Source organism: Anneissia japonica, unplaced genomic scaffold (genome assembly GCF_011630105.1).
Source record: "Anneissia japonica isolate Jap-2015-1 unplaced genomic scaffold, ASM1163010v1 scaffold287936_len456577_cov159, whole genome shotgun sequence".
In the NCBI taxonomy this organism is placed as follows: Eukaryota; Metazoa; Echinodermata; class Crinoidea; order Comatulida; family Comatulidae; genus Anneissia; species Anneissia japonica.
The window spans coordinates 170,804-184,005 of NW_022718077.1; the positions used below are offsets into that span (position 1 = coordinate 170,804).

At 37.6% G+C, this 13,202-nt stretch overlaps 1 protein-coding gene across 1 annotated transcript in view; it reads left to right on the forward strand.

The window, feature by feature from the left end:
- LOC117110424 (sodium- and chloride-dependent glycine transporter 1-like) overlaps positions 1 to 9,601 on the forward strand; it is an 18,771-nt gene extending 9,170 nt beyond the window's left edge. The window contains exons 5-11 of the mRNA XM_033253124.1: positions 537 to 669; positions 948 to 1,060; positions 6,584 to 6,724; positions 7,389 to 7,488; positions 7,905 to 8,005; positions 8,473 to 8,643; positions 9,060 to 9,601. Coding sequence (XP_033109015.1) covers positions 537 to 669; positions 948 to 1,060; positions 6,584 to 6,724; positions 7,389 to 7,488; positions 7,905 to 8,005; positions 8,473 to 8,643; positions 9,060 to 9,371 — 1,071 coding nt within the window. The 3' untranslated portion in view covers positions 9,372 to 9,601. The remainder of the gene's footprint in view (positions 1 to 536; positions 670 to 947; positions 1,061 to 6,583; positions 6,725 to 7,388; positions 7,489 to 7,904; positions 8,006 to 8,472; positions 8,644 to 9,059) is intronic.
- The last annotated feature ends 3,601 nt before the right edge of the window (positions 9,602 to 13,202 follow it).

Below are 13,202 nucleotides of genomic sequence, written 5' to 3' on the forward strand. Positions count from 1 at the left end.
CTCTTATACACATCTTATATATATATATATATATATATATATAAATTGAGCACAGTTATTGATGATTCTTTCATGTTTTATCCGAAAACTAAAACATCTAGATAAAATTACAAACAATCGTCACACTTTGAAATAACTGAATGTTTGGTCTCAGTATTTTCTCTTTTTCCGTTGGTATCCGAAATATTGATGGAACTGTCTCCCACTTATTATTATAGATTTCTGCCTTTTCTTCCTTTATGGACCTTGGGTATTCCTGGTATTTGCAGGGACAAACCCAGGAACATAGTTACAGTAAGGCAAAGATCTCAACCAACTAGAATGGATCTTTCCGCTAAGCCCCGCCCCTTGGATATTGTTGCTAAGGTCCCGCAAGACGTGTTGAAACATACGCAAACACGTGCGTCTGTACTGTACTGTGGGACAAAACGTGTGTTTGTGAGGCGCGCGCCTATTCCTAGTGCTGTTCTGATTGGTCAGTTGTAGAGTTTGATTGACACTCCGGAAAGGTCTATTAACACTGCTAATGTTGTCTTTTTGAAAGGGATGCCATCATTGTTGCGTTTGTGAACTGCGGCACAAGCATCTTTGCTGGGTTTGTAATCTTTGCTGTGATTGGCTTTATGGCGAAAGATGCCGGCGTTGATGTGGAAACGGTTGTAGTGTCAGGTAAACCGGTTTTTGAAACCATTATTATCATATAGGTGTAAGTTAATGACAGGATGAAATTCAATGAATACCGTGTTCCATAATAATAATAATAATATACCATCGGTAATGATTGTGACGACGATTATGATGATTGATGATGTGACGTTACAGTGGCTGGCTAATGATGATCAGGGTAATTATGACGACGACGACGACGAAAGTAACAATTGTTATGATGATTATGATGATGTTGCTGCTGCTGATGGCGATAATGAGTCTCGCTCTTTTATTTACAGGCCCAGGACTCGCCTTTGTGGCCTATCCAGAAGCTATCGCCCGAATGCCCATCTCGCCTATGTGGTCCATCCTGTTTTTCTTCATGGTCTTACTGCTTGGTCTTGGAAGCATGGTTCGAATATTTTTATTACATTACACATGTTTTTTTAGAACTGTTATTCCTCAGGGGGTGGTTAATTAATATTGGGAATTTTAAAACATAACATAAATGTTAAACTTCACAATTTACTTATTTGTCTCTGCATTAGAAGTGCGCAAGCAAAATTCTTGAGGCTTTGTTTATTATTGTATATTATATAGAAGCACGTATGCCTGACCAAAAAAAAGGAAAAAAAAAGAACGTGCATTCTCTTTCCTAAAGCTGCGTCCAGATTATATTTTTTTCTTTGGCAAAAAACTGTTGTATGCCCATATATAGTCATGATGTGCCTATATATGGTCACGATGTGATTACATCATGAACATATCAAGGCATGACACTTGTTTTTGTCAAATAAAATTTGATAGTCTGGACAGGGCTTTACAGCAGCAGCATATAACCAAAGATACTAGAAACACAAGATAGAGTCCTCCACAGGAAGAAAAAAAAACAAAAAAACTGTTCCACCGAAATGTCTAGTAGGAATACAAACAATGGGGCGCCGTTTACGGTTGGGTCCAAAACACTTCTGCCAAACTGCATAACTGTGAATGCACAACCTCCTTTTGCGGAGTTAGAAATCGTTGACCTTATCCATAACATACAAAAAAGTAGAAATGACAGACTTAAAAATCGCAGAACAGTTTCCATCATTAGCGGAAAGAGAAGGGCACGGCGTATGTCTGGATTTACTTAGCAGCAGAAGGGCGCTCTGTACGTCTAGACCAAGTATAGATAAACTTGCATATAAATAAAAAGAGAAGGGATGTGACGTATTTCCTTCTCATTTTGCTATGCGAGTGCCTTATCGTGTTTTAGTATCTTTGGTATAGCTTTCAAACAACAGGCGACTAATATGCGAATAAATAGCACAGCAAAAGGATTATGTTACATACAAATATATTTTTGCCTCTACTACCTGTACATGTATTACATTTAGTTCACTATATTCTATTTCTGCTATAACTATATTTTCAATACTCATTACTTCTTGCTTCCTATTCACACAGTTGGCAACTTAGGGCTTCAATTCAGGCTCAGGAAAACCTGTCTTTTTTAGGCCTGTTGGTCTATTTTCATATTATGAAACTTTCCCTCCAAACCATTCAGTTTTTTGCCAAATTATGACAAGAAGTCAGCCATCACCATTGTGCATAAGAAAAATATTCAACTTAAATACTTAAACTAACTCCATTCTGTGTTTTTATTATTATTTTTTGTGACACGTCTATACATTCACAACAATTTTGAAAAATACCATTTTTAAAAGTACAAGAATCTTAACTAACTTAATGAAAATAAAAACGAAATGAAATGTTTATTCTCATCAAAATGAAGACTATCTAATCTAATTAAAAAATAAATATTTGTAAATTTTACTAAAGAACTAAAGAATTCAGTTCTGGTTCGTGTTCAATGAGCTCGAACATTAAAGATGCTTGTTTAAAACCAACTGTCCAATAACAATATAGTAATAATGTTCGATATTAAAGATGCGTGTTTAAAACCAACTGTTCAGTAATAATAATAATAATAATAATAATAATATTAATATTATTCGAATATGCGATAGCGAAATGAGGAGAAACCAATACCGAGGTAGCGAAGAGTCCAAAACAATGTTCTAAATATACAAACGAATGTTCTATTGAGTCATCCATGAAACAAATCTCTCCAATCCAAATACAAACACCAACCATCCCATGGCAATCAGACATATGCTTGGGTGTTCTTTTATCTTAAATACTCCTTCCAAATAATTTAACTTAACTTCGATTAGGACAGCAGCCTACCCGATCTCCATTTACATTCAGCTCTATCAGACCTGAACGGTGTACACTCTGCCACATCTTAGTTCTGTATAGTTATGTTGGTAGTCTGGTCACATGGTCAAAGCCACGGCCTTCACTGAATTCGATTTTATTCAACTTCCTCTAATTCAATTCCACTGTCAACAATGTTTATAGTATATTAAAGAAGGATATATCTCCTCCTTGTTCGCGACTTCATACATTCTATTGGTTTATTATTTCATTAACCATAAGACAATTTAATTCTTATTAGTTCCTAGAGGGAACAGATGGTTACTTATAAAGGTGTTGCGTCAGAGTGGTTGCCTGTCACATCCGGAGTGCCTCAGGGTTCAATTTTAGGCCCGCTTTTGTTTAATATGTACATTAATGATGCCACTTCTATTTCTCAAAATTCACATTGTTTAATGTTTGATTTGAAGCTGTTCCACAGGGTCAGGAATGTAAATGATGCCTTAGCCTTTCAAGATTTACCGGTATTTAGCTTTTTGAATTGTTCAACCAGTTCGAGCGACCTAAGATTATGAGTCTCCAGCAGAATTTCGTAGGTTGGTATTTTATTAACCTTTGTGGGACGTACACGTAGTTTTACCTTAGTCCCAAGATACGTGATCTCTGAAGGTGTTTTTTGTTCTTTCACGTCTGCTTTTATTTGCGATTTTTCTTCCTCAAATCCATCCAAAATTGATGTGTCTGCGTCTTTAGTAGCCCTTTCTTTAACCTTGTCAATAAATGATTTTTGTGTCAGTGCCCATTCTGTTGGGAACGGAAGTTTCAATTTATCCGCAACATCTTTTAAGACTTTAATACCCATATATGTTCTTATCCTGTTTTCAATATCATTATTTTCAGATGTATCTATAGCGCTAAATGGTAGACGAAACACGACATCGGCCTTATATAGGCCTAACTTATTCGCATTCTCTATACCTCTCTTCACAACTGCCGCCCTATCAGGCTTACTATCAGATGTGAAACCAACTTTGCAGAATCTCCAATAATTTTTTAAACTGCCTTCAAAATCGTAATCTAAAGCAACGCAGTAAATGTGTGGTCTATGCTTTTCTCTACGTATATAATCGCGCTTTGACTTACTGTGTCCCGTGTTATTTGTATTGACTGCTTCAATCAAATAGTTGGCACGTTCATCGTCAGCCCAAAACCATTCTGTAAACGTACATAGGTCTATCTTGTCGTTTTTTGATATTTTAATTGCCGGTACAACTTCTGTAGATTTATGCCCTCGTGATGATTCTTTATCTTTTCCTGGTTTTGTCTTCTTCTCCCTCTTCTTGGGTCTTACTTTACCCGGGTTTCTTTTTGTTGCTCCTTCTTTCTCACTCATGATGATGCGAATGCTTTAGGTATAGTGTTTATGTTATGTCTACCAAACGCATTGCGTAGGATGAATTATATATGGCACATATATGTGGCACACCCATAATCTCTATCGATCCATTACGTCAAGCAGTTGAACTAATTAGCGTCAACATGCGTCAACCTGCACCAACAAACGTCAATAACCGTCAACAGGTTTGCTTCAACTAACCACAGACATGCTTTTTCTGTACGCTCAATAAATGAATGGAACTCACTACCACATTGTGTTGTAATTGCTAAATATATAATCTAGTTTAAAACTTTACTTGCAAAGGCTCACAAAAGCCACCCGAAACCAAAGATACTAGAAATACAAGATGATTTTTGTGTCAGTGCCCATTCTGTTGTGTATGGAAGTTCCAATATCATAATTTTCAGATGTATCTATAACGCTAATTGGTAGACGAAACACGACATCGGCCTTTTATAGGCCTAACTTATTCGCATTCTATATCTCTCTTCACACCTGCCGCCCAATCAGACTTACTATCAGATGTGAAACCAACTTTGCAGAATCTCCAATATTTTTTTAAACTGCCTTCAAAATCGTACTCTAAAGCAACGCAGTAAATGTGAGGTCTATGCTTTTCTCTACGTATAATAATCGCGCTTAGACTTAGGTCTACTGTGTCCCGTGTAATATTTATTGACTGCTTCAATCAAATAGTTGGCACGTTCATCGTCAGCCGAAAACCATTTACTAAACGCATGTAGGTCTATCTTATCATTTATTGATAGGCTAATTACATTTTCTGTAAATTTACGCCCTTGTGATGATTCACTATCTTTTTCTGGTGCTGTTTTCTTCTCGCTCTTGGGTCCTATTTTACTCGGTTTACTTTTTGTTGCTCCTTCTTTATATCATTCATGATGATGCGAATGCGTTAGGTGTAGTGTTTATGATATTTCCAACAAATGTATTGCATAGAATGAATTATATATGGGACACCCATAATCTCTGTCAATCCATTACGTCTAACAGTTAAACTAATTAACGTATACATGCGTCAACCAGCACCAACAAACGTCAAGAACCGTCAACATGGTTGCTTCAGCTAACCGCCAACAGACGAAGTTAACAACCATAAACAATAGTACTCTCGTATATATACATGGATGGCTATCTTATTAAAGTAATGTCCGGTCCATCACGCGTAAATTTAATTATTAATAGGCCTTTATTAAGGCCATGGCCATGTAACTTGATTGTACAATTATAACATACAAAACATTTATCGGTGGTTATAATATATAAAACTCGTGCTCTACCGTCTACCAGTTGACGGCAGTTAGACGCATTAGCATTTAGGGAATAATTGATTTCGGGCATTTAGGGAATAATTGATTTCGGCCCCTTGTTGCTATTGTAACATGATCAATGCATGGATATCAGGGAATATGTAATGTAATTTTACTGTTCCCTGATGGATATTGATATGTGGATGGATATGCATCATTAATTGGTTTCAAATAAATCTACTCTATAGAAAATTGGTGTTTTCTTTTGCCGTACGACGTAAATTATAGAAAATGTTATTTCCTTGTACAGGCATAGGCATATGCAGTGACATTAAGTTTTTACATCTTCCTGGCCGATGTATGTGTGTTCAGCTGTATTCAAAAGAGGTTAGGAGCCCTGCTCCGTTAAGGGAGATGAGCATATTTAAATGATAGATAATACTGAGGCACTGAATATTCATATATAAATATGCTTACGCATTTGAAGGTCTTGTTGATATGGTAATCCGACTACTGCGCTTCGTGTCCCGAAATAAACCCGGAGTCAAACTTAAAAGACGACTCGCACGATATATGAGTAAGGGCTCCTCTAGCGAATTAAAAGTTTCAGTGGGTACATTTCGAGTGTATGCGTTTGAACGAGAATAAAACTACGTTTGCGAAATGAGCCAAACCATGGAGTAATAATTATTTTTACTAATAGCCTAATTATATGTCCATGGCTAAACTAACCAAAATAGGTGACAAGTAAGCAGTAGACACGTTCCCGTGACAGTGTACGGTATTTGTGTGACGCTCTCATGCGCCAAGAACAGATACCGGTATACACTCACCGGTACGCGTTTCTGTAGGTCTATAACATATAAATTGCGTCTCTATGTCACATATACAGGCAGTAGGCCTATAGGAAAACAAACTCTCAATCTACGATTATCCACACTCATCAAATGCCTCTGAATGTCTCGATCGCTTGCTACCATTTTTTTTTTTTTGTCTTTCCCCTTGACCTGAGTGTGTTTAGGCCTAAGTTGACAATTGTTATTGTTTTTTGTGTGTTTATTCCTAGCTATGTATGCTAGAGACTGTGATAACCGGCATTGTTGACGACGTTGAAACGCATTATCCAAGCATTCGAAAGAGGAAACCTTACGTCACACTGGTGATATCCGTCTTCTTATGCATTCTGGGATTGCCTCTCATAACCCAGGTAAACAGATATTTTCCCGCCCTTTTTATCCAAATATTGTAATATTTTAATATGCCCAGTTTTATGATGTTGACATTGTGCTGGAAAATATGCGCACTATCAGGTTTTATGTGGCAGTTACCTGTGATTGGCCCAGTATATGGCCTATAGGTGAGATATGACGTCATCGGTATCATATATGGGCAAACTACAAGGATATAGATAGTAGTATTATAGTGCCATGCACGTCGATATGAGTAAATCCGGTAATGATTATGTTTTTGTTATGAATTAATTTTCATCGTCTTCATAACGATAAAATAATGGAACTTTCCGCTAAGCCCCACCTTTGATATGTTGCTATGGTCCCACAAAACGACAGCGTGAAAACGTACGCAAACACATGTGTTTGTGAGACGCACGTGTATTCCTGGCCCTGATTGGTCAGATGTTAAAGTTGACACTCTGGAAAGGTCCATTCAGTTACTGTAACTTAAGCTCGGTTTCCATAGAATCGCTCACCCTGTCGGCGACAATCACCGATAGTTGTCGGGAAGGTGGGCCTGGTTCAACTTCGCCGATTGCATTGCAGGCGAATCGGTGTGCCTTCCGAGCTACAAGTATCTTTCAGTTCAGTGTGATTCATCAGAATTATAATTATTACGTCATTGCTTTTTCACATCAGGGTGGCATATACCTACTTACACTGATGAATACGTTCTCGGCTGGTCTAACGTTGCTTCTGTTTGGTTTCATAGAATGCATTGTAATTTCTTACGTATATGGTAGGTCACTAACATTTACATTGTGAATTGACTTAAGTGTGGTTTAGAATATAGAATGGAAAAATAAATATACAATTTTTTATATATATAAAGTATATAAACTATTCTTTAATAAGAAAAAAAAATGATGATGATGATGGTGGTGGTGGTGATGAGATGATAGAGATACCTGCTGACAGTTTTGAAAATGGTGATAGTAAGGATGATGTTGACGTCGACGATGACGATGTTGGTGGAGGTTAAGATGATTATGATTATGAGGATGCTCATGCCATAGTGATGATAATATCCGTGGTGATGATGAGCTGCGGGCTAGATGATAGTGGCGACTGTAGCTGTGATAATGATTTAATCTCAAATACAATTATTATCTGTAATCAAAAATTGATGTTGAACTTATAAATCCCTTACATAAGGTGTGGAACGTTACCTCCAAGACATAACAGCTATGCTTGGTTTCCGACCGAACGCTTATTGGAAATACTGTTGGATGGTAGTAGCCCCTCTCCTTCTCATGGTAACTACTTTTTCCTTACTTATTTTGTTAATAGTTTTTTTGTCACGATGCAGTTTATAATAATATATCCACAAAATAAGTAATGTGTTACTCTAATGTCTTTTTATGTCATATTACTCATACTACTGTACTTCGATTTCGAAATAATTCACTATTAGTCGTCAACAATGAACTTTATTCGTCGTTGATGGCGCCATTGAACTGTTTATTAAACACACATTCAAATGTATATAAATTTATTCTATCTGTTGAATATTGTGCGTAAACCATTTTACATGATGATATTAAAAGCTCACAAAAAGGAAGAAAGTGTACGAAACATTCTGTTTGACGACTGGAGTTTTTTTTTTTATATTAATATTATATTATTATTATTTAGTTGTTGATTGAGACAGAACTAAATATATGTTGTTTATTGTTTTCCGAGTTTTCCAGATATAGACAAAATGTTTATTTTTCATACTTAGTTTGTGATCATCTTTACGTTCGTGTCCTACAACCCAGCCAGGTACGGAGACGACTATGTGTTTCCCTGGTGGGCAGAAATGCTCGGCTGGTTTATGACGGCTAGCTCTATTGCACCAGTTATCATATATGGGACCTTCTACCTCTGCCAGGAGAGAGGAACTTTATGGGAGGTAAGATATGGGGCGCCATAGCCATCAAAAGTATACCAATCAATTAATGAAATGGGACAATTTGGACCATCATATTTAGGTAGATATGCTATGTGTTTAGATCTACGCTTTACAACAATTAGACTTGTTTTTGAAACACAAATTTAGAAGGTGTTGACAATTTAGACCTACGTTTTGAGAAATTTGATATACGTTTTAGAAAATTCGACATAGGCCTACGTTTTGACAAATTTCACATACGTTTGAAAACAACATACAGAATAGAATAGGACAGGACAGCCTTTCTTTGATATGACCTCACAGAATTACTGTAATTCGGTCACGAGCCTACTCAACTTGTAATGTAATTGAAAATGTCTTTCGTCAAAGAATGATTTCTATGTGATGATAACAATACAATATCTTGTTAATTTCAGCGTCTGAAAAATTCAGTGAGACATAACCGGCTTTGGGGACCTGTACTTGCGCAGCATCGCAAAGATGCTGGTTATCACATCCTAGATCAAGACCAAGACGACATCGACAATCGACTGAACGCCTTCGCTGACACCAGTAAACCACACAAAGACCCCACCGACGATCTCGAATCGGCTATTAGACCGGCCGCTAATGGAGACTATCGCAAGCTGGACAAGGACGAGGGTTCAGATTTTATCGCAGGCCCCACTCACCATAGTCATTTTCCAAAACAAAACGGCAACTACACTGAAATTGAGTGTACGTTGTAATAGCATAATTAAATCTTCGTAGCAGCTGAGGAAAATCTGAGAAATTCCAGTTTCTAGCTTCCATGCTCAGGGAATAAAACGTTTTCAGCACTCTCTTATAGAGCGTTCATAAATTTAAGACCATACATTGTTCTGTTTGTTAAAACAAAGTGTATATTTTACCTTCTATATATCGAATTTTGCCTATCCTTAGTAAAAGTTAAGGTTGGAGGACACCCTCACTAATCTACAAGAAGTGATCGTACTAAAGATTAGGCAAACTACCGGTTAACCAGGGAACAGTTAAATTGTAATTTAACTGTTCCCTGGGTTAATTATCCTAATTAAAATAAGACGTAATAACTATTACTCATTTTCCGGTGCTGCATTTTTAATAAAGAATAATAAGACATACTTGTTGGGAGAGGGGTGATGGAGGAGAAATTTACCCCTTTAAACATCGTACCCCTTTCCTTAAGAAAACTGCTCTTATGTTAATTTATGGAGTGTGTAGAGCTGCGAAGTCAATTGAAATTTAAGCTTACTGGTTGGGCCACCAATTCAAGGATTTTAAGGGTTTATAGATGATTTAAGAATATCATTATCCCTAAATATTATGACTCAATTTTAATAACTTTGAAGTTACCGATATGAAATTAATTATTGGTTATAATACGTTGTACTCGACGAGGTGACATTAACGTTCTCGCATGCGCAGATGACTTTTAGTGGCGTCATTACGTTATACGTCCTACAATCGTCGTGCAATCGAAGGTTCCCTACTGTTAAATCTTGGGACAACGCGTGTGCTTTTAGACACGCGCGTATTCCTGGTCTCTTTCTGATTAGTCAGCTGTTTATTGACCGGTCGGGAAGATCCATTGATTGAATGAGATAGCCAACTGGAGGTATTCTAAAGCTTGTAGCTTTATGGTGCCAGCGTAAACATCTCCCGACTACTGAAATTCATATTCCCCAACAATATTATATTTTTTTTATACTCTTTTCTCTAAATTCGTTCTTTTTGTATTCTGAATTTATCAGGATCGAATTATTAAAAACCAGAATAATATAATTTTTAAAAATCCCAAAATTTATCCTCCATCATGATGTGTAACGCCACCAACGTTTAAATGAATTATTTTAGAAATTGAATAAAGATTTTTAGATCTAAGTTTTGATTGTATAAAGAAACATTTTATTGTAGTCTTTAAGAACATACAAATCTAATGCTCTAATTGAATACATCTTGATGAATCTGTATGTATTTACTTCTATTGATCCACTTTTAAATAAATTGTAAATCAGCTGCCATAGTGAATCTGAGGTTGGTGGCTGACGGTCCGCCTTCCATTGCCGATGTCTTGAGTTCAATCATCCTAACAAATATCAGGATTGTACTCACAATTAGAAGAAGCTACTTCCCAAGCCTCATTAATAGACTTGGTTATGGATTGAGCATCAATCATGGTTCCAAGTGATCCGCTCCCAGGCCTCATAATGAAACTTGGTTGCAGAGAATCATATAAATAATCAGCTTTCCACTTCTAAAGCCCCACGTGGCTGTAGAGGAGTCATAAATGATCAGCTTTCCGCTCCCAGGCCTCCAAAAGACACTTGGCTGTAGAGGGGTTGCAAATGATCAGACACTTGGTTGTAGACTAGATGGGTTGCAAATGATCAGCTCTCCACTCCCCAAAGCTTCAGAAAGACACTTGGTCGTCGTAGAGGGTCGCAAATGATCAGCTCTCCAGTTCCCATGCCTCCGAAAGACACTTGGTTGCAGAGGATCATAAATAATCAGCTCTACGCTCCCAAAGCCTCAGAAAAACACTTGATTGTAGAGGGTTTGCAAATGATCAGCTCTCCACTATACCAAGCTTCAGAAGGACACTTGGTCGTCGTAGAGGGTCGCAAATGATCAGCTCTCCAGTTCCCATGCCTCCGAAAGACACTTGGTTGCAGAGGATCATAAGCAATCAGCTCTACACTCCCAAAGCGTCAGAAAGACACTTGGTTGTAGAGGGGTTGCAAATGATCAGCTCTCCACTCCCTATCTTATAATTATACTTGGATATAAATAGATCTTCAAGGGGCCAAAATCAACTCTCCACTCCCCCGAGAATCTTAAAGAGACTAAGATAGGAGTCCCAAATCAGCTATCCACTCTCCAGGTTTCACGATTTGTATATAGACCATGAGAGAACCAATGATTATACTGTATTTGTTGTATAGACGACCCTCATTAAACTAAGGTAAATATATAAAATGAATTGCGATTATTGGAATTACTGTTTACGTATCTTGTATTCGGTTTATAAAATCTTGGAAAGAGCACGGACCAAATAAACAAGACTTAATTTTTGAAGAAATTTTGTTTCTTAAAAGACGTTATCTGAAAGAAAATTAAAATTTCAGTGGAATCAAAAAGATAGTTTTGATTGTTTATGTTCCCTGTCTGTTTCAATTTATGAGTAGTTGAGGCACGGACCTATTAATTAATTAGGTTCATGGTTAAGGACACGACAAGCATGCAGTGGCGGGCCCAGCGCGGTATCCAAGAACCCTCCCCGCTCCCATACCACCGTCAGCGAAGAAGCCCGATTATCTTGACAAGAGAAAGACTACCGTATTCGCGCGATTAAGCGCCCGGGCGCTTAAAATATTTTTTGCACTTTTTGAGGGGCGCTTATTCAAACGGGGCGTTTATTCGAACGGGGCGCTTATGAAAAAAGTGGAAATTGAGGGGGCGCTTATGGAAATAGAAGAAAATCGAGGGGGTTCTTATGAGAACTTATTAAATTCAAGAGGCACTTTTTGAATAAAAAACGATTATATGACATCAGGAAACCGCAAATTACGAATGGTGGTGCGGCGGAAAAGATAATCGTCCAGAGAGCATGGCTCGTCATGACAAGAATGTTGCGAGTAAGTATTAGGCCTACATAACAGCAGAATATCAGATGAAATTAGTGGTGGTGGTTAGCTTGTTGGCCATATTCGGCCGATTGAATTAGCAGGATAGCATGATCATTGCAGGTTTTCTTGAAAACTCAGATGAGAATGTGTTAAAGGTGCAAATTGTCGGAAAATTAGGGATCGAGTAAGACTAGGCTATAGACAAATGTAAGAAGATGAAAGTTGGAAATATACTGTCTGTCCATGGAGCTCTCATCTGTCCAAGATAAATATCCTCATTTTGATATTGACTACAGGAATGTGATTCCATTCCACACCTCATATCATGCCGACATCCACAGTCCCAGGATTGAATGAGGGGGCGTTTATTCAAATTAGAAGGGGGAGCTTATTAAAACGGGGCGCTTATTCGCGCAAGTACGGTACTTTATATAAGCATTTTTAGAGTTAAGCTTAAAGGAGTGCAATTTTGGTGGTGGATGAAGAACTTGAACTGGTCCGAGGGGCCGGGTAGTGGTGGATGAAGAGGTGAATTTACATTGAGCAGAAGACTTGAGCTTTCTTATATGCTGTGTTTCCAGAAAAATGGCTATGAACCAACACATATAAATCTACAGCTAGCTATCATACTTAACAACTGACCAATCAATCAATTATTATTCAAAAGGTGGGGCCAAGGATACGTAGGCCTGTCCCACAAGCAAGTTTGTAAACATTTGATTTGTTACCGGTAAGATCATAGGCGTAGATCCCGGGGGGATGGGGATATATCCCCCCAATATTTGACAAGGGGTCCATTGAATCATCCCCACCCCCAATATTTTGACTATGTATGGGATAAAATGGAGCTTTACACACTTCAAAAGACTGTCACAGAAATAATTTGCACTGTCTTATGCGCTTACAATGAAAATTAGCATAATGTATTAATGT